The sequence below is a fragment of the Chiloscyllium punctatum genome, chromosome 1 (genome assembly GCF_047496795.1).
Source record: "Chiloscyllium punctatum isolate Juve2018m chromosome 1, sChiPun1.3, whole genome shotgun sequence".
Classification (NCBI taxonomy): Eukaryota; Metazoa; Chordata; class Chondrichthyes; order Orectolobiformes; family Hemiscylliidae; genus Chiloscyllium; species Chiloscyllium punctatum.
This window is the reverse complement of record NC_092739.1, coordinates 102,336,698-102,359,477: the sequence shown is the minus strand read 5'-3', so window position 1 is coordinate 102,359,477 and position 22,780 is coordinate 102,336,698. Positions and strand designations below refer to the sequence as shown.

Below are 22,780 nucleotides of genomic sequence, written 5' to 3'. Positions count from 1 at the left end.
TGGAGTGGATAGGTGGAAAAGAAGATAGGCAGGTCGGACAAGTCAAGGAGACAGTAACTGAGCTGGAAGTTTGAAACTAGGATGAGGTGGGGGAAGGGGAAATGAGGAAGATGTTGAAGTCCACATTGATGCCCTGGGGTTGAAGTGTTCCTAGGCGGAAGATGAGGCGTTCTTCCTCCAGGCGTCTGGTGGTGAGGGAGCGGCAGTGAAGGAGGCCCAGGACCTCCATGTCCTCGGCAGAGTGGGAGGGGGAGTTGAAATGTTGGGCCACGGGGCGGTTTGGTTGATTGGTGCGGGTGTCTCGGAGATGTTCCCTAAAGCGCTCTGCTAGGAAGCGCCCAGTCTCCCCAATGTAGAGGAGACCACATCGGGAGCAACGGATACAATAAATGATATTGGTGGATGTGCAGGTGAAACTTTGATGGATGTGGAAGGCTCCTTTAGGGCCTTGGATAGAGGTGAGGGAGGAGGTGTGGGCACAGGTTTTACAGTTCCTGCGGTGGCAGGGGAAAGTGCCAGAATGGGAGGGTGGGTTGTAGGGGGGTGTGGACCTGACCAGGTAGTCACGGAGGGAACGGTCGTTGCGGAAGGCGGAAAGGGGTGGGGAGGGAAATATATCCCTGGTGGTGGGGTCTTTTTGGAGGTGGCGGAAATGTTGGCGGATGATTTGGTTGATGCGAAGGTTTGTAGGGTGGAAGGTGAGCACCAGGGGCGTTCTGTCCTTGTTACGGTTGGAGGGGTGGGGTCTGAGGGCGGAGGTGCGGGATGTGGACGAGATGCGTTGGAGGGCATCTTTAACCACGTGGGAAGGGAAATTGCGGTCTCTAAAGAAGGAGGCCATCTGGTGTGTCCTATGGTGGAACTGGTCCTCCTGGGAGCAGATACGGCGGAGGCGGAGAAATTGGGAATACGTGATGGCATTTTTGCAAGAGATAGGGTGGGAAGAGGTGTAATCCAGGTAGCTATGGGAGTCAGTGGATTTGTAAAAAATGTCAGTGTCAAGTCGGTCGTCACTAATGGAGATGGAGAGGTCCAGGAATGGGAGCGAGGTGTCAGAGATAGTCCAGGTAAATTTAAGGTCAGGGTGGAATGTGTTGGTGAAGTTGATGAATTGCTCAACCTCCTCGCGGGAGCACGAGGTGGCGCCAATGCAGTCATCAATGTAGCGGAGGAAGAGGTGGGGAGTGGTGCCGGTGTAATTACGGAAGATCAACTGTTCTACATAGCCAACAAAGGGACAGGCATAGCTGGGGCCCATACGTGTGCCCATGGCTACGCCTTTGGTCTGGAGGAAGTGGGAGGATTCAAAGGAGAAATTGTTAAGGGTGAGGACCAGTTCGGCCAAACGAATGAGAGTGTCAGTGGAAGGGTACTGTTGAGGACGTCTGGAAAGGAAAAAACGGAGGGCTTGGAGGCCCTGGTCATGGCGAATGGAGGTGTAGAGGGTTTGGATATCCATGGTGAAGATAAGGCATTGGGGGCCAGGGAAACGGAAGTCTTGGAGGAGGTGGAGGGCGTGGGTGGTGTCTCGAATGTGTGTGGGCAGTTCCTGGACTAGGGGGGATAGGACAGTGTCAAGGTAGGTAGAGATGAGTTCAGTGGGGCAGGAGCATGCTGAGACAATGGGTCGGCCAGGATGGTCAGGCTTGTGGATCTTAGGAAGGAGGTAGAACCGGGCAGTGCGGGGTTCCCGGACTATGAGGTTGGAAGCTTTGGGTGGGAGATCTCCTGAGGTGATGAGGTTCTGTATGGTCTGGGAGATGATGGTTTGGTGATGGGGGGTGGGGTCATGGTCGAGGGAGCAGTAGGAAGAGGTGTCCTCGAGTTGGCGTTTGGCTTCAGCGGTGTAGAGGTCAGTGCGCCAGACTACCACTGCGCCCCCTTTATCCGCTGGCTTGATGGTGAGGTTGGGATTGGAGCAGAGGGATTGGAGGGCTGCGCGTTGTGAGGGTGAGAGGTTGGAGTGGGGGAGGGGTGACGACAGGTTGAGGCGGTTAATGTCCCGGCGGCTTTTGGAGCCTCCTGCACCATTCAGTAGGATCATAGCTGATCATCTAACTGAGTACTCTGTTCCTGCTTTCTCTATCTACTATTTGATCTTTAATCCTTAGAAAATGATCTAAGTCCTTTTTTGGAAGCATGCAATGTTTTGGCCTCAGTCACTTTTTCTATGGCAGAAAATTCTACAGACCCACTAATCTCTGGGCGAAGACATTTATCCTAATCCCAGTCCCAAATGGCCTACCCTGTACATTTAAACTATGACTTCTGATCTTGGACTTCCTGGTCATTGGGAATATCTTTCCTGCATTGACCCTGTCTAGTCATAGTTATAAGTTTCTGAGATATCCTCTCATTTTACTAAACAACTGCCTCAGGAGGCTAAGGAAATTCAGCATGCCCGTAAGGACTCTTGCTAATTTTTATAGATGCACCATAGAAAGCTTTCTATCTGCATGCATCACAGCTTGGTATGGCAACTGCTATGCCCAGGACTGTAACTACAGAGAGTTGTGAACATAGCCTAGTCCAGTACGCAAGCCAACCTTCCATCCATTGACTCCATCTACACTTCTTGCCTTGGGAAGGCAGCCAACATCATCAAAGATCCCACCCAACCCAGTTATAAACTCTTCTGACCTCTTCTTTCTGGCAGAAGATACAAGAGCTTAAACAGATTTTAAAACAGCTTCTTCTCCACTGTTATTAAACTTCTGAATGGACCTCTCAAATTTAAAATTTGAAGGTTGATCTTGCTCTTTGTGCACCTTCTCTGCAGCCATAATATTGTATTCTTTGTTCTGCTCTATTACTCTAACGTACAGTCGGGTCTGCTGTGCGAATTGGCTTTAACATGATTGAAGGACTTAGACCATTATTTGTAGAATGCAAACCTTCCTTACCTGTATTGGCTATAATGGGATTCTGGCCCTATTAGTTTAAATGGCATGGCTATTGCACGATTTTCAGATATTGTGAGATCGCACGAGAACAGAACTATCACGTTATATCAGAACCGACTGTACTTTGTGCGTATGATTTGCCTGGACCGCAAGCAAAACAAAACTTTTCACTGTACCTAGGTATATGTGACAATAATAAATCAAATCCAAACAAATCAAAATCTAATTCATATAGTTCCAAATGAACCAGTCTGTCTTCATACATCAGTCCTGCCATTGTAGGGATCATTGTGCATTTGAATTCAATAAAAACAAACCTGGAACTACATGTCTAATAATGACCATGAATCCACTGTTGATTACCAGAAAAACCCATTCGGTTCACTAATGTCCTTCAAGGAAGGAAATGCCATCCTTACCTGGTCTGATCTGCATGTGACTCCAGACCCACAGTAATGTGGTTGACTCTTAACAGCCCTCCAGGCAATTAGAGATGGTCAATAAATGCTACCTAGCTGGTGATGCCCTCATCCTGTGAATGAATAAAGAAAAAAAAGAAGCAATGGCAAGGTATACAAGGTTAATATCTTCTCCAAAGCATGTCACGAGATTAAAAATCCTCCAAAATAGATCAGAAACAAGGCCAACCATCCTTGAGCAGAATATTAATCATTCTTCTTAGTTCAAAAAATATGTTGTAGGGAATTTGTGAACTGTTCAAAGTCTGTATTTGAAGTCCTAGACTTGGGCAGAGAATGGGGGCTAGTGAAAAAAATATAGCAATATAATGTGTTAACTATCAGAGTGGGATCGGGGAAATGTTCGTGGAGATATTCTGAAAGAGTTATTGGACATTACATTTGTTCCCAGAATTTGATGTCACACGCAGTGTTTTAGGTGGAGATGTGGAGTTCTGTACTAGCCTTTGCAGGGAACAGATTGATTCTGTACTATTTCCAAGAATGCTCTTAATTATTAATAATGTAGTTGTACTTATTGCTCAATAAAACATCTTGTTAATTATAATAATGACCACTTCTTTGAGTTTCGAATCATTAGTCTTCTGTCCTCTAATACTGATAAGCTGATCCAGAGATTGATAAAGTCTTGATCTCGCAAGGAATTAAGGGCTGTGGGAAGAGTGTGGGTAAGTGGATTTGAAATATCCATCAGCCATGATTAAATGGTGGAGTGGACTCAATGGGCCGAATGGCCTTACTTCCACTCCTATATCTTAAGGTCTTATGGTCAACTCTAAATTATGATGAGGAGATAGCAGAATTGGACTGGGGTGGACTTGGTCAAAAATCAAACAACACCAGGTTATGGTCTAAGAGGTTTATCTGAAATTGCAAGCTTTCAGAGCTCAGCTCCTTCCACAGGAATGACATAGCTGGTGTCGTTTGACTTTTGATACTGATAAATTAGACACATCCTAGATACTAGAGAAATGAAGGAGGATTCTGACAGTGAACTACTTTAAGTAATACATACCCTGTGCCTCATTCTTGGAGAGTTGGCAGTTACTATGTGGTACAAACAGTGGCACTAAGGGCAAATAACAGGGCCAACTTAAATTCATGAAGTTTTAGACAATAATGTGCCATGTCTTTAATATCCCAATGTTTTAGCTGCACTGCATCAAATTTTTGTACTTTGTTCTCTTTTTCTCTCTATTAGAAATTCTTTAAACTATATGTATAAATGGTTATGTTTGTCTGTCTGTCAAGGCCATCATTCAAGACCCCAAATACTACAATGTTCTGTCTGATTCATCCGTTCATACCTCCAGCAAGGTTCGTTTTTATATTCAGTCATGGAATCTAGGCATCACTAGCTAGGCCAGCATTTATTGCCCATCCTTTGCTACCCTTGAGAAGGTGATGGTGAGCTGCCTTCTTGAACTACTGCAGGCAATGTGCTGTAGGTTGACCTACAATGCCCTTAGGGAGCGAATTCCAGGACTTTGACCCACGAACAGTGAAGGTATAGTGATATTTTCCAAGTCAGAATGGTGAATGTTGACAGGAACTTGCAGGTGATGGTATTGCCATATATCTGTTGCCCTTGACATTTTTAGGTGAAAGTAGTCATGGGATTGGAAGGTGCTGTTTAGGGATCTTTGGTGAATTTCCATAGAACATCTTGTAGATAGTGTACACAGCTGCTATTGAACATCAGTGGTGGAGGGAGTGTATGTTTGTAGATGTGGCATGTGCCAATCAAGTGATTGCTTTGTCCTGAGTGGTGTCAAGCGTATTGACTGTTGTTGGAGCTGCATCCATCCAGGCAAATGGAGAGTACTCCTGTCAAACTTCTGCCAAGACTTGTGTCTTCTAGATGTTGAAAAGGCTTTGGGGAGTCAGGAGGTGAGTTACTTCAGGCAGTATTTCAAGACTTTGACCTGCTTTTGCAGGCATTGTGTTTATGTGATGAGTTCAGTTGAGTTTCTGGTCAATGGCAGCCCCAAGTTATTGGTACTGAGGGATTCAGTGATGATTACACCATTGAATGTCAAAGGACAGTGGTTAGATTGTCTCTTAATGGAGATTTGATTTGATTTATTTTTGTCACATATAATGAAAAGTATTGTTTTATGTGCAATCCAGGCAAATTATATCTTACATAAGTACATCAGAGTAATAGATCAGAATGCAGAATATAGTGTTTCAGTTACAGAGAAAGATCAACTCCAGTAGATGAGGTCCATACAAGAATCTGATAACAGCAGCGAAGAAGCTGTTCTTAAAGCTGTTGGTATGTATTTTCAAACTTTTGCCTGACAGAACGGGGTAGAAAAGAGATCGTCATTGCCTCGAATTTGTGTGGTATGTTTGTTACTTGCCACTTGTCAGCCCAAGCTTTGAAATTGTGCAAATCTTGTTGCATTTGAACATGGATTGCTTCAGTATCTGAGGAGTTGTGAACAGTGCTGATGATGTTCACAAATCACTAATCATCAGCGAATATCCCCATTTCTGACCTTATGATGGAGGGAAGGTCATTGATGAAGCAGCTGAAGATAGTTGAGCCTTGGACTCTACCCTGAGGAACTCCAGCAGAGATGTCCTGGAGCTCAGGTGACTGACTTCTAACAACCATAAACATCTTCTTGTCTGCCAGGTATGACTCCAATCAGCGGAGAGTTTGCCCCCAATACCCATTGATTCTAAGTTTGCTAGTGCTCCTTAATGTCTCACTCAGTCAAAAGTGGCCTTGATGTCAAGGGCTGTCACTCTTTCCTCACCTCTGAAATTCAGGTCTTTTGTCTGTGTTTGAACAAAAGCTGTAATGGGGTCAGGAGTGGAGTGGTCCTGGTGGAAGCCAAACTGGGCATCACTGAGCAGGTTATTGCTGAGCAGGTACTGCTTGATAACACTTTCTGCCAGTTTACCAATGGTCAAGAGTAGAATAGGTCATAATTGGCAAGATTGGATTTGTCCTGCTTTTTGTCTGCAGGAGATACCTGAGCAATGTGATGCCAGTGTTGTAACTGTACGAGAAGAACTTGGCTCAGTGAGTGACCAGTGGAGAAGGCTGAAATGGATCATTTAGGAGAAAGTGAGGACTGCAGATGCTGGAGATATGAGCTGAAAATGTGTTGCTGGAAAAGCGCAGCAGGTCAGGCAGCATCCAAGAAGCAGGAGAATCGACGTTTCGGGCATGAGCCCAAAAGAAGAAGGGCTCATGAAGGGCTCATTCCTGAAGAAGGGCTCATGCCCAAAACATCGATTCTCCTGCTCCTTGGATGCTACCTGACCTGCTGCACTTTTCCAGCAACACATTTTCAGCTCTGAAATGGATCATTGACTGGGAACTTATGACTGGAGATTACTGGGAATGCTTCCATTTTATTTTATGTTAGGCTCTTTCATCATTCATTATGAGGATATTTGTGGAACTTCCTCCTTCTCCAGTGCATTGTTTAAATGTGCACCACCATTCAATACTGGATGTGGCAGAACCACAGAGCTTAAATCTGATCCAATGGTTGAGGGATTACTTAGCTCATTTCCAGGTCAAGATGGTGAGTAGCTTGCAAGTGCTGGAGTTCCCATGTATCTGCTACCCTAGTCCTTTCTCGTTGGCAGGTACTGAAAGTACAACCAGGGCAAATGGGAATTTGATCTCAAGGTAAACCAATAGATAATACCTGAAGCTGAAAGAGCACAGCAGGTCAGACAGCATCCCAGGAAAAGGAAATTCCAGCTTCATATCTATTGACTCTGGCTTCCAATATCTGCAGTCTTTACTGTCTCCTAATAAATAATACCATGTGACACATTACTCCAGCAAACGCTAGACCATTCACCTTCTTTAGCTTCATTACTTGGAGACTTTTGAGAACTTATGAAAATGATTTAATTTTGTATTTTGCCAAATGTGTCACTTAATATCAAGCCACCTTGAGATCTTTGAATGGTTCCACTATTTTGCTATCTGCTTACTATAGTCCATTAGAACACTGTTAGATCATTTGAAGGGAATGTCAAGTGCTGTATATAATTTGCAAACTGCTACCATCTGTTTTACTCTCTCATTCTCCATTGCTTACATTGCTGTCTAAATCAGACATTTCCACGTGATTTGTGTTGTCTATTATGCCATGTTCTCAACGTAGTATTTCTATTCTTTTCTTGTAACCTTTTGTCCTGTCACTGGGCTACCTGTGTCAGACTCCTAATCTAATCTTTCTTCCCCTTTAGATGTTCTGGTAATCTAATGTATCTCTTTTAGACAACTCATGTTATATCAAGAACTTTAACTTACACTACATTGAGATGAATGTGAGAGTTGTGTATCCCATAACATTGTCCATTCGTTTACCTTGAACTCAATTTGCATTTACCTGAGTTGGAAGTGTTTATTTATTAATTGCCAGTCTTCTTAACCATTGATGCATACAGTTGAAGAAAGAAACAAAATGGAGTAAGGTGAAAAAAAAAGAGAGAAAATGATTTCTGTTCGAGACAGAAAAGAAAAAAAATTGTTTAAAAAAAACCATTCGATATGTTAGTGTGGAGTTTGCATGTTCACCCCATGTCTGTGTGGGTTTCAACCAAATGGCTGGGTTTCCTCCCACAGTCTAATGTTGTGCAGGTTAGGTGGATTGCCCATGCTAAATTGTTCATTGTGTCTCAGGATGCATTGGATTAGTGGGTTCGCTATGGCAAATATGGGATCATGGAGATAGGGTTGGGGTCATGAGCCTGGGTGGGATTCCCTTCAAGGATTGGTATGGACTCAGTGGAACGAATGGTCTCTTTCCACACTGTAGGGATTCTATGATTCTATGTTTTTGTGCTAGAGAGATTCATTGGTATTGCAGGAACATAATTATACTCATTACATTGTTAAGTACTATCATTAACTTTCAACTTAGTTTTAATCAATCAGTCCAGATATTCTATGACGTACTTCTTGGGCAGGGGGATCTATACCCAGAGCTTCTGGCTCCAAGGTAGGGACATTCAAAATAAACCACCAGTGTTTCCATAGATTTTTAATCAATTTGTTCAGATGTGTTGTGACACACTTTTGGAGCAGGTGCGACTTGAATCCTGAGCTTCTGAGATAGAGACATGTCCTCTGCACTTCAAGACTCCCCGTTGTGAACTTTCTGTAATGAGTTTAATTTGAAACTTAGGTGCAAATTTAGCAACATAAGTAAACTCATGGGAGTGATTGAGGGCAGTACGGCAAATTTTCCAGGCAACATCGACAAATTATAATTTTCAATTTGCAGGTTATTCCTTCATCATGAGTTGCTGAGCAACTTACACATTAATAATGATAAGTATTGTTAATATGAGTATATATGAAATAAGGAGTGAAGACCAAATGATACATTGAGCCTGCTGTACCATTCGGTATGGTCATGGATGATCTTCAACTTCACTTTTCTGTCTACATCCTATATCCCACAGTTCCCTGAGAAAATCTATAGATCTCAATCTAGTGTACTCAATGGTGGCAAATCCACAATCCTAAGGGCTGGAGAATTTCAAACTGTTAAAACCCTTTGAGTGCATACATTTCTCATCTTATCTGTCCTAAATTTATTGATGCCTTATGCCTTGCTGGTTGTAGGACCTTGCTGAACCCATATCTCTCTGAACATCAACAAAATACAAGTTTTGTGCTGTTTAAAAATATTCAGCTTTTTTAAAATCTTAAAGCAGTTGTGAACGATATCTCCATTTGTTCACATTATTTTCTACTAGGTTTTGTGTAGTCAACAATTTTAGCTACAGTCTAGGGCAGTTTTCAGTTTGGCAAAACGTTGAATGAGGTGAATTAAACATGCACCCATGGTCTTTGTTGGCTACTGTCGATGGGGGAGAGGGGTGGCAGTGAGAACACGAATTTGGAATGTTCTCTAATTTCATGCTTATTAGGTTACTGGTACCCACTTGTCAATCACCTGTCTTTCGGTCTTGCGTCCTGTCTGGTAACAATTACCCAATCTCTCATTGCTTGTAGGACCTTGCTGTTTTCAAATAACCTACTCGGTTAGCATGTACAACGATTTTGGCTGCATTTCAAAACTGCTGATTAATTTATTGGTTGTAAATATGATCGGGTAAATTTATGTTAAGGGGCCTATTCATTTGTAATTTGATTCTTGTAGGCTTTCTTTCATTATTTCACACAAAATGTGTTTCTTTATCTGTCGTGACCAAAATGTTGTTTCAGCCTCCAAGAATTCGTACTGCATCCTTTCATCTCAGTGAACTTCTCACAGCTCAAGAACAGTGGGTATATAAGGCTGTGAAATCATTTTGTCCTGTTTTGTCTGTAATCCTTCTGCAAGTCAGCTGAACTTGGCAATGGTTTCAGTTTGCTGTTTTGACCTTAAAGCCTCCAAGACAGCAATGTGAACATCTATGTGTGTTGCTCCAATAGCCTGCAACCTGCAAACTCCAGTTCAGATGCCATTGGTAATAACTAGCCAGCAGCTGTCTTCAGTAATCCTGAATTCAGATTCAATGATTTTGTAAGTTGCTGAACATCAATATAAAAAGCTGTGGGACCACTGTGCAGACTAACAAACATAGGAATTCTTGCAACTTGTATTACAGTGTTCAGTAAAATATCACTTGTAGTATTACACTTGATAAGTTCAAATGTACCGTACTAGAATTCAAGTCTTCTTCAAAAAAGTCAGTTGGAGAAACATTTAACCTCCTGTGGTGAAGGTCAGCAAAACATCGTATAAACATCCAGGCTGTTAGGGATTCTATATGTGGTGCAATTGGTGGAGAATCTACCATCCGATTATATACTTAATGAATTCACCCTGGTCCAGTGAGCTTTCATGACTACAACCCTGGGCAAGAGTCACAACTGTAAGAGAGCACCCTGCAGGGACAGATTTTCGGCTGTGTTCTTTCTGATTATTCTTTAAAGAATAGGGCATGTTTGGCCCAATAACACTTTAGCATTAAGTTTGCATAAGGGTAATTAAATTAAAAAGAAAATAAAAGTGACTTTACACCTAGTATGTTTTTTATTGCCTTGTTTGCTTAATATTATTATGGAGCTATATACACTGATGTTGCTTTGTAATGATTATCTGCAAGATGCTGGTTAATAATTCCACTATGATGAGGAAGTAATGCTACACCAGCAAATATGTCCTGTTCAATTAGCAGGGTTTGTGTTTCTCCGACTGATGTATTCGCAGAGCATTTAGATTCTGCTGTGAAAGAGTCAAAACTCAGTTACAATCTATTCTGTGTTCAAACAATTCACAATGCTTGATTTTCTATCTCTTGCTAATGAATGCAATTCTTTTCTCTCTGTTAAATGTACAATACTCCACAGTTTTAAGATTTGTTCCTTGTTTAACATTCCCCCTCTTCTGGTAGGTTTGAAGATATCAATTTGTACACATTGCACAAAACGGGTGCAAGTGAATTTATTTGAATGGAAAGCAAGTCTGGCAGTGTGTAAAAAAAGCAGCCAATTCACAATGGTCCATTTTACATGATGCTTAAGCCAAATTTACACCCTACTGATCTTTTGTAACAATCCAGACATTCTTCATGGGTGAACCTAATACAGAATGATTTGAGAATGGAGGGCATCACAGTCAAGTCCAACTTCGTCCATATCCTACATTTACGACACATCTGTACACATACATTGTGGTTTTGTGAAGAGGATCAATAGCTACAACAAGTTTCTACTTCTGTGATAAAAACAGAAGGTAGTGGGGCTGCAAATCTTAGAGAGTCAGAGTCCATAAGGTATGGCACTGGAAAAAGCAGAGCACATCAGGCAGCATCTGAGGAGGAGGAGAGTTGGCGTTTCAGGCAGGACCCTTCATCAGGCTGATGAAGAATCCTGCCCAGAACGTCAACTCTCCACCTCCTCGGATGCTGCCTAACTTGCTGTGCTTTTTCCAGCGCCACACTTTATCAGCTCTTATTAAAACAGAATTCTGGAAATTATCGGCTGGGCAAGCAGCACTGAGGAAAGAGAAAATAGGACTAAAGTTTCACCATTGTGACCATCTGTCATAATGATTTTGATAAAAGGTTACAAATCTGAAATGTTAACCCTTTCTTTCTCCCCACTGAATGTTTTCCAGATTCTTTATTTCAGGTTTCTAACATCTGCAGTTCTTTGCTTTTGCTGCTATAACGTACATTTCTTCAACATGCATTGGCTTTAACATGTTTGAAGAATTTAGACCATTACTTGTAGAACACAAACTGTCCTTGCCTGTATTAGCTATAATGCAATTTGGTTAAATGGCATGGCTATTGTGCAATTTTCCTATAATGCAAGATCGCACGGGAACAGAACTATTGTCTTATATCAGAACTGATTGTGTCTAGTATTTGTTTTTTAGCTCTTAACCCTGGATCATTGAGGTCAGCACAAAGACTGATTACAGTCTTAGTTGAAATTAGTTCATTATTTGTAGTGATTAGAACAAGGTCAGTCAAGAGCATCTCATAGAATACCCAATCAGGGAGACCTGGCTGACAGATAAGAACAGGAGTGTCTGAGAGCTGGCTCTGAGGAAATTGGATTTGTGTGAAGGACTTTTCCATGTAAATAAAGTGTGACTTGGTGATGGGATATCAGCCTCTGTGGAGTTATTTCTGTGGTGATGAGAGAAAAGCACGCTCCTGAAGAAATTTGCCCACAACTATCATCTTTGAGTTTGGGTAAGCATTTCTGCCATGATATTTCAGAAGCTTGACTAATTTGATCCTGCTGTAGAAGACTGAGCCCAGTAAGTGGAAAGATTGCATTACTTTTTCTGGGCAAATGACACCGGGGCAGATGAAAAGCAAAAAATAGTTGTCCTGACAGTTTGTGGATCCATCGCTTTTTCCTTTGTCACTCGCCTAATAAGCCTAACAGGGGCACCTGAGGCACCACGTACTAGAGTTGATGGACTTAGTTAAGGAATATTATGACCTCAAGCCTCCTCTAATTCTGAGACAATATTGGATTTACTTGTTGATTTGAGAACCGGGAGATCTATACCAGGATTTTTGACGAGGTTAAGATGACTGGTAAAGGCAGAAATCAGAAGGCTGGAAAATGAAGAAATCATCAGACCACTCCAGTTTGTGGAATGTACAGCATACGGATTGTGAAGTCCAATGGGTCGGTTCACCTTTGTGAGGATTTTTAAAAAATGGTAAACTACTTTACAGAGCTGGATAAATACCCAATCCTTCACTGGTGGATTTATTTGCAAAGCTGGTTAGGTGGCTGTCCTTCACGAAGCTGGACATGAGCCATGTGTATTTGCAATTGTGGTTAGATGAGGTAAGGGTTTGTACCAATGTATGAACCTGCCATTTTGGGGTATTCTCAGCCTTTGAAAATGTAACAGTGGACAAAGGAGAACATTTCACAAAGTCTACCCTAGGTTGCCATTTATCTGGAAGTTGTGCTAATAACAGAGAAGACCAACAAGGATCATTTAGGGAACTTCAACATTGTCCTTAGACATCCCCCAGGCCGGTATATATTTTAGAAAGGGAAAATGTGTGTTCCAGGCACCCCAGGTGACCTACCTGGTCTAGAGTCGGAAAAACCAGGTTACCCCTGTTGGAAGATATAGTGACAGTAATCAAAGACACCCTGGCTTCCAAGTCTGTACCCGAGCTTAGGTCTTTCTTTGAGCTGGTGAATTATTATGGAAAGTTCAAACATAACCTGGCCTCAATCCTTTGCACCAACTCTTAAAAAAGGGTCAGCCTTGAAAATGGTTATGTAACCTAGCCATAGCTTTCAGAGAAGTGAAAAATTATCATCCTACACTATGATCCCAAGTGAGATCTGGCATTTCCCCGCAGTGCCTCCCTGTGTGGCATCTGGGTTGTATTAGCTCATAGGTGGCCCAACAGCATTTGCATCCAGGACTTTGACTAATGCAGAGCATAAATATGAGACAGAGAAGTAAGGTTTGGTGGTCATACTTGGAATCAGGAAATTTCACCAATACCTTTTATGGATATAAATTTGTAATAATAATAGATCACAGACCCCTGCTGGGTCTACTTAAAGAGGGCAAGACAGTGCCACCCTAACTTCAGGCCAAATTCAGTGGTGGGCTGTGATACTATGTACATATCATTACAGGTTGGAACACTGTCCGGGAGGCCAAGTAGTGAATGCAGATGAAATGAACCACCTCCCTCTGGCAGATACACCACCATGTGGTACTGCCACTGGAAGAGTCCGTAATGGTTTTAAATTTTCTGAAGACACTTCTAGTCACAGCTGACACTATTGGACTTTGGACGCAGAAAGATCCAGTCCTGGCAACACTGAAACTGAAACAGATGGTGATAGGGGATGCCAAAAGGCCATCACAACCACACCTGAAATCTTTTGGACCTGAAGAGTCTAGATTACAGTAGAGGATGTGTGTATTTATGGGGAGCAAAAGTGATTGGTAGTGACCTTTGCTTGGAACAGATACCAGCTGAACTCCTCCAGGGTCATCCAGGGGTTTCCAAAATGAAGATGTTGGCAAGAAGTTATACCTGGTGACCAGGATTGGATGCAGACATAGCCATGTTGGTGGGGCAGTGTCCAGACTGCCAGCAAGAATAAAAATTCCGATCAGCAACTTCCCTATATTCATGGGAATGGCCAGATAAACCTTGGACTTGGACATCAACAATACAGGTCCTTTCATGAGCTCAATGTTCTTGGTCATTGTGGACGCCCACTCAAAGTGGCTGCAAGTGCATGGAGTTCCTTCATCAAACACGGGAACGATGATAGAAAAACTGAGCACATCTTTTGCAATACACAGACTCCCAGAAGTGTTTCTCATAAATAACGGACTATCATTTACCAGCAGGAAATTTGAGTATTTGCTAAAGTTGAATGGTATTCTTCATCATATAAGGACGGCTCTACACCATCCATCATCCAATGGTCTGGCAGAAAGAGCAGTCAAAACTTTGAAAGCTGCAAACTCACAGTGCAGGAGTAAAACATGCCCAACTCCTCATCAGCCTTTCCTACTGTTCTAGAATCAGTCGGTTCTCCCTCTCCGTAAAGCACTGAGGACATCTCGGAATCGCAGATGGAGACAGTGAACATCGCCACCTCAACATCGTTGCCACTTGAAGAAGAGAATGAATTTCTTCTGATATGCTCTGGGCAGAAGAGGTGAACTACTGCATATCAGAAGAAATCCATACAACTTTAGCAAATACTCAAATTTCCTGCTGGTAAATGATAGCCTGGAGTTGTTCAGGGAGAGGTGGGCGCCGCAAGGAGTGGAGTGCATTATTTCCCCATCCAACTCTATTTTGATTTAATCCCTGCCCTCACCTTCACTGTTTGACCATGCAGCATTGCCCTTTGATGTGAAGAGCACTGCTTGTCACTGGCCACTTGGGTGTTTCTTTGCTTCCTGGTGGTGGAAACTGAATAAAGATTCGTGCACCTTGTGTCTTTCACTGTGTCTCACACCTGCACACACACAACATGGGTGCCAGGGAAAAAAAATAAGCACTACTGCAGTTAGGCGGTCGTGTCAGGGTGCGGTAGTGTCAGGGTATTTAAAAAAAACAAGAACGTCAAACATCCTATTCAAACTGGGGGAAAGAAAAGAACAGGAGTGTCAGACATCCTGTCACTCTGAGAGCTGGCTCTGCAGAAGTTGGATCAGTGTCAAAGATTCTCCATGTGTAAATAAAAGGTGACTTGCTGATGAGATACTGGCCTCAGTAGAGTTAATTTATGATTTACTTGTTTACATTCATTCTCAACAAATCAGGTATTCTGAGAATCGATTATTTTCACACACAATTTCGCACTTAACTTGTAAATCTTCTGCTGTTTGGCTGCACTGTAAGTGATCAGCAATATGAGGGTAATGGGCTGAGTTATGTAGGAAAAGCACCAATAAAAATTCTTGAAGTTGGATAAAACAAACAAATTTACAAATCTTTTTCTGCATCTCTTGTTTCTGTACAGAGATGAGATTCACTTCTACTGAGCATCTCTCTAATGATTGCCTGTGAATGTGCCATGAGTCTTTCTTCCTTAGATGCTGCTAATGCTATTAATTCCACTTGTGGTTGCAGAATGAGTTAGCACCACTCGCCTTCTGTTCCCATTAGAAAGAGTTGCTGCCTATTGTTTATGTTCTTTTTAAAAACCAAATTGAAGCCAAAGCTCCCTGTTTAGGGAATAATGTCCACAGATTGCAACCTGTCAGCCTGTAACACAACAACTTGATCCATGAAATCACTGTACACCATGTTCCTGTTAGATTGCTCAAGCCTCTTAATTCTGTGCAGCTTCTAATAAAGTAGTGGAAAACCAACCGGACAAAAGTTATTATTCTGGCCACAATCATACAGATTGGAACTGGAAAGTTTGATTTATTTGCCTCATGCCTGTTTATAATGTTTATCTCACTACTTCCCATTCCAAAATCTCAGTTCTCACATTACTTCATTTTTCTATAGATAGTCTCAGTGATGGTAGTCTTACAGTTTTCAAAAGGGTTTCTGTCAAATGAAATTAAGTATTGAAGGGCAGCAATGTTTACACTCTTTGGGAAGCAAGCCTCTTAAGGTACACTTCTGTTCTTTTGAAGATTATTCAAAGTGAAAGGTTCTCTTTAAAATTGCTCCGATATTCGTGTCTTCATACGCACGATAAAGAAAATCGAAGAAGCCCTTTCAGGAAAATTGCTGATATCCAGAAGCCGAATACTCTTTGCTTTGATTTAATTGATTATTGTCACATGTACCTGGTTACAGTGAACAGTTTTTTGTTTTGTGTGCAGTACAGGCAGATCATACCATACAGAGTGCATTAGGATAATAGAACAGAGATAGGAATACAATGTCATGGCTGCAGAGAAAGTGCACTAAGAGTGAGAGCAACAGCTGCCATCACCTTAGTAATTGACTCTGGCCCATTTATGTGGAAATCCTGTCATAAATTGTTCAATTTTCTTTGTCACTCTTGAATAAGAATATTCTGATTTTTTTTTGCTATGTTTCAGTCTTTGTTGTATCTATTTCTGACTGGAATTCTGAACAAAATAAGATTTCATCAGTATACAAATTTCCAACTTAAAAGATTCTGGTCTGTGCTGCAGAACAGCAAGCAAATAAATTACAGAAAATGAAAGATGCTGAATGTCTCTTGTTGTTACATTACAGAATGTCTTAATCCTCTGTGTTCACGACCTTGTACTTTGTTGCAGTTGCAATATTTTTAGCACTAATTACATAATGTACTTTGAGTGCAGTCTGGCAGGCAAAGAGACACATGAGATAGAATTACCCCCTCCCTGGAAATGGCAAGAGGTGGTGAGGAAGAGGAAAAGTTGTTTTGAGTTTGCCCAGGAGAAAAACACACCCTCTTCTCACCGTACTGGGAGCAAAGGTCCAGGTGCAACATTCTCGACTCACCAACAATTAAGCCCTTAAACAATAATGGGTCAGTTAAGGGCCTTAACTCATCACTTCCTCCAAGGGTGAGAAAGGGGACTGGTTTCCCATTTGGGGAAACAGTGGCATCCTGCCTGGTTGGAAGGAGCCTCTATTTGCTCAGCTGGGGGCAAATGCAGGCACATGGATAAGGGACATGGGGGAAGGTGGAATGTGCAAGTCATTTGCTTAAGGCAGCACTGATCTCCCTCTCAGCATGCACTCTCCCCAGTGAGAAGAAGAAATAAAAGCTGCCTCGTCATGCTGGATTGCGTGAGGACTACGGTTCATCTTCAAACTTTCGGACTTCAGGTTGCCAGTGTTAGGGCTGTGATAGGGTGAGTTACTTGCACACTTTATGGCTCTCAATGGGTTAATCTGTTGTTGATTGGATCAGTTCCCATGCCGATGGAGATGCCATATTAGTCACCATGCAAAATCCTTGTCCCCTCACATCGAAAATTGGCCCCGTAGATCCTGAAAGTCTGTGGATTAAAATCTCAGTGACCGTTAGATTATGTCCAAAGATGTACTTCAACACCGTTGATAATACAGGGCACAAAATATTTGTTGATTCATTGGTGAGCTATCTGATTCCATTCATTATCAATTGTTTAAAGTTAATAATTAGCTGTTACTGCGAAACAAAACGAGTTTGGGATATATGTCTTTCATTACTTCAGTCAATTCTGGCCATATTCAAAACCATCACTACATTCATTTGTAGAGGGACAGAGAAAAATTCTAATCTAATTAAATACGTACCACAACAGTAAGCTGTTTCCTATTCGGATTGTTGAAACTAAATATAGCTTTTGTGCTGTATGCTGGATGTCTCTGAGTAGATTAAAAGATTGACATTGCTTCTCATTGATAAAGTACATTATGAAAGGATGGCATTATTGAGGATCAAATTTTGACTTCCTCTGTTTCACAATCTTTATTAGGTAATTTTGACCACTGAGAAACCAAACTTGTTCTTTGAGCCACACATGATACATTTATGAATTGGAAAAACCCAGGGGCTTAATTTTGCTGAAAACCCCTGTCAGGTGACATTGAACTCTTGTTGTTTTCAGTCTTTTGTTGGTGACTGCTCAAAAAGCACCAATAAAACGGAATTAAAATTCACGACTTCTGCTGGAAGTAAATGGTTTCAAAATAATTTTCAGTTCAATAAAAGTCTGCTATTTTCTGAATGTAGAAACTAACCTGCATGGAAATAATGTGAAATAATTTGATGTAAGCTGTCTTCTTATCTTTTTCTAGACAATACCTATGTGTCAAATTCAGAGAATGACGATGATGTGCTAGTCACAAGAGACCCCATTCCAGTCATTTTCCAAAGAATAGCAACAGGTAAGACTTTGAAATTTAGACGCATTTTGGACCATGTTAGAAAGATTCAGAACTGTTCTATTGGGGTGGAAAAAATGGGAGAAAAAAGATGTGATTAAGGACAAGTTTGATTAACATATAAGGAATAGAAGATATTAACTGATAGGATTGGATGAAGATCAGTAGGAGGGGACTGTTGTGAAGCATATGCATTCTCATGGGCCAGTTGATTGAATGTCCTGTTTCAACTCTTATTACTGTGAAATATATGAATTAAGAAAACAATAATAACAGGAGACTTTCTCTGAAGTTTAATTCTGAGGAAATCAGAAATATATTCTTTTATTAAAGTGTACAAAAGCAAGTTTAATTAAATAGTGCTATTAATAAAGGAAAATTCTGTAAACTATAACTGTCAAGCCATCTGAACAGATATTTGAGCAAAAGAAAAGATTTTGAGGAGTGCTTTGATGGGGGAAGAGGAAATGGAAGGTAGGAGAAGTTTAAAGAAGGAATTCCAGATTTTACAGCCTTGGCAGCTAAAGGTGAGGCTGACAATTTCACAACAACTAGCAATGCAGAAATACATCTTCCTTCCAATAATTTATTCCTGCCAATTCTGTTATAATAGTGGAGTTGTAGTTGATTGTCGATGTAATGAATGATTTGAACCCATCATTTAAACACAGAGTGAAATTTCCCCATTTCTGGTGAGATGTGGACAATGTTGAGAAGGCTGAGAAAATACAGCAAGAGAGCAAAAGTCTGAATCTGAAAATTGAATAACGTTCTTTCCAATTTTTTTTCCCTTAAGCCTAAGATGGTGACTTTAGAATATTGCTACTGAGTGGTGGTGGCTTTATTTCTGTATACTTACATCCTTTTGATAGTTTAGCTCACCGAATTTATACATTACTTTCAAGTATTCACTCCTCCTACAATAGCACAAATTCCCAACGTGGAAGTCAATAAGTACCTGGTGGCTGCAACTCACTAATTCCTTGTGCCAATAAGGAGGTAGTGTCCCAAAGGGCTTGTTCAGTACCACTTGAGGGGGCTAGTCTGTTCACCGAGGCCCTCGGATTTACCAGAGTCCATGAATCTTGTCTTTGCAATCTGAGATTGGTCCACAGTCGGTGTTCCAAGTCAAGACCACAGAAAAGTCAGTCAGGATGCTGCGAGCTATCACTTCAGGGGATGGGCCAGTTTATTCTGCAGTGATGCAAACAGAGACTTTGTGTGATTGGAAGTAGATGGAACTGTAGTTACTAGTGATATGGATGTGAGGTGACACCAATAAATGATTAGGAAACACATGGGACAGGAGGACCAGTTCTGGTCTCCTTGCAATAGCAAAGATGTTGTTAAACTTGAAAAAGTTCAGAAAAGATTTACAAGGATGTTGCCAGGGTTAGAGGGTTTGAGCCACAGGGAGAGGCAGAATAGGCTGCGGCTTTTCCCCTGGAGAGTCAGAGGCTGTCGGGTGACCTTATAGACGTTTATAAAATCATGAGGGGCATGGATGGGGGTGAATAGCTAAGGTTTTTCCCAGGGTGAGGGAGTCCCAATCTAGGGGCATAGGTTTAGGATGAAAGCGGAAAGATTTAAAACAGACCGAAGGGGCAACTTTTTTACGCAGAGAGTGGTGTGTGTATGGAATGAGCTGTCAGATGAAGTGGTGGAAGCAGGTAAATTATGTCATTTAAAAGGCACCTAGATGGGTCCGTGAATAGGAAGGGTTTAGAGGAATATGGGCCAAATGCTGGTAAGTGGGACTAGATCAGTCTAGGATATTTGGTCAGCATGGCCGAGTTGGAACGAAGGGTCTGTTTCCATGCTGTACATCCCTATGACTCTGACTTTATGAGGGGTTAGTAGTTTGAGAAAATGATGTGAGTTAGAGCTGCTGAGTGGGCTTCATGTATGAAGTAGAAAGAGTTGTAGTCCATAACAGCCTAACCAAAATCTGATGTTTTAAACAAAAATGTCACTGTGAGATTAGATGAAGTAGGAATCATTTTCCCATCTGCACAGAAGTCCTGGGGACATCCTAATGAGGCTCAAACCCTATTTTCACATGTGTCTCAAGCTTGATGGGTTATGCATTGTCAACATCATGAAAGTGGACCATAATCAATTTTTATGCTGCATCTGAGATTGAATTCTACTCCCTTGTTACCAGTGGAAATATTGTTTTCATTTTCAAATGTGCCTTACCTTAGATCTTTTTCTTTGGTTTTAACTCAATTTTTCAAATTGATCAAGAATCACACTTTATCAAATGACTAATAATGCATTAGTGATGCTGTTATTGATGATAATAAACCAAAATACTGCTGCTCTTTTCATTAGAGACAGCATTATCACTGAGTTGGTATACAGTCATGCCTCCACAGGCAGTGCTGCCCCAGCCTTACACGTAACTATTGCCATCTTAGGAATATGAGGTCAAAGTGTTTCTGGCTGAGCAGCTCAAGACACCTGCTTGCTCGTTCAAACATGACCACAGGAACAGGCAATAAATAATCAAAAACTGAAACTTCAGCACAATTGTTGTTTTAACAGCAAGCTGTTGATAATAACTTGCAGTACAAATAGATTACCTACACAGATGCAGCTTTGACAGCACAGGATTAATAAGTATCCTGCTGTATTCAAAGGCCCCTAGAACATTTTCACATATTTATTACTTGGACAATTTCCATTGAACTGTTACTCTTCAGTGTTTGCTGCCAGTTGTCAATAACAACTGATGAGACCATAGATTGGAAAGGCAACACTTTTGCCATTTGATTTGTAGCCTGATTTCACATCCTCCACAGATGTGAAATTTCATCACCAATTTTATCTCACCTTGTTAAGTCATCAAACCAAGCTTCATAAATCCAATTTAAATAAAGAACAAAGCACACTACAGCACAGGGATAGGCTCTTTGGCCCACCAAGCCTGCACCGATTCCAAATCATTTGTTTATACCTTTGAGGAGAAAGTGAGGACTGCAGATGCTGGAAATCAGAACTGGAAATGTGTTGCTGGAAAAGCGCAGCAGGTCAGGCAGCATCCAAGGAACAGGAGAATCAACGTTTCGGGCATCAGCCCTTCTTCAGGAATGAGGAAAGTGTGTCCAGCAGGCTAAGATAAAAGGTAGGGAGGAGGGACTTGGGGGAGGGGCATTTGGAATGCGATAGGTGGAAGGAGGTCAAGGTGAGGGTGATAGGCTGGAGTGGGGGTGGGGGCGGAGAGGTCAGGAAGAAGATTGCAGGTTAGAAAGGCGGTGCTGAGTTTGAGGGATTTGACTGAGACAAGGTGGGGAGAGGGGAAATGAGGAAACTGGAGAAATCTGAGTTCATCCCTTGTGGTTGGAGGGTTCCGAGGTGGAAGATGAGGCGCTCTTCCTCCAACTGTCGTGTTGCTATGGTCTGGCGATGGAGGAGTCCAAGGACCTGCATGTCCTTGTTGGAGTGGGAGGGGGAGTTGAAGTGTTGAGCCACGGGGTGGTTGGGTTGGTTGGTCCGGATGTCCCAGAGGTGTTCTCTGAATGCAATAGATGATGTGTGTGGAGGTACAGGTGAATTTGTGGCGGATATGGAAGTGTCCCTTGGGGCCTTGGAGGGAGGTAAGGGGGGAGGTGTGGGCGCAAGTTTTGCATTTCTTGCGGTTGCAGGGGAAGGTGCCGGGAGTGGAGGTTGGGTTGGTGGGGGGTGTGGACCTGACGAGGGAGTCACGGAGGGAGTGGTCTTTTCGGAACGCTGATAGGGGAGGGGAGGGAAATATGTCCCTGGTGGTGGGGTCCGTTTGGAGGTGGCAGAAATGACGGCGGATGATACGTTGGACATGGAGGTTGGTGGGGTGGTAGGTGAGGACCAGTGGGGTTCTGTCCTGGTGGCAGTTGGAGGGGCGGGGCTCAAGGGCGGAGGAGTGGGAAGTGGAAGAGATGCGGTGGAGAGCATCGTCGACTATGTCTGAGGGGAAATTGAGGTCCTTGAAGAAGGAGGCCATTTGGGTGGTACGGTTTTGGAACTGATCCTCCTGGGAGCAAATTCACCTGCACCTCCACACACATCATCTATTGCATCCGCTGCACCTGATGTGGCCTCCTCTATATTGGGGAGACAGGCCGCCTACTTGCGGAACATTTCAAAGAACACCTCTGGGACACCCGGACCAACCAACCCAACCACCCCATAGCCCAACACTTCTACTCCCCCACCACTCCACCAAGGGCATGCAGGTCCTTGGACTCGTCCATCGCCAGACCATGGCAACACGACGATTGGAGGAAGAGCGCCTCATCTTCTGCCTGGGAACCCTCCAACCACAAGGGATGAACTCAGATTTCTCCAGTTTCCTCATTTCCCCTCCCCCCACCTTGTCTCAGTCAAATCCCTCGAACTCAGCACCACCTTCCTAACCTGCAATCTTCTCCCTGACCTCTCCGCCCCCACCCCATTCCAGCCTATCACCCTCGCCTTGACCTCCTTCCACCTATTGCATTTCCAACGCCCCTCCCCCAAGTCCCTCCTCCCTATCTTTTATCTTAGCCTGCTAGACACACTTTCCTCATTTGTTTATACCCACTACTTACTGTCCATACA

General features: G+C 42.5%; 1 protein-coding gene across 1 annotated transcript in view; it reads left to right on the top strand.

Annotated features, from left to right (window-relative positions):
* The window catches only part of parp8 (poly (ADP-ribose) polymerase family, member 8), a 410,911-nt gene that overhangs the window by 139,304 nt on the left and 248,827 nt on the right, over window positions 1-22,780 (top strand). Inside the window, exon 4 of the mRNA XM_072571640.1 lies at window positions 18,116-18,205. Within this exon, the coding sequence (XP_072427741.1) occupies window positions 18,116-18,205 (90 nt within the window). The remainder of the gene's footprint in view (window positions 1-18,115; window positions 18,206-22,780) is intronic.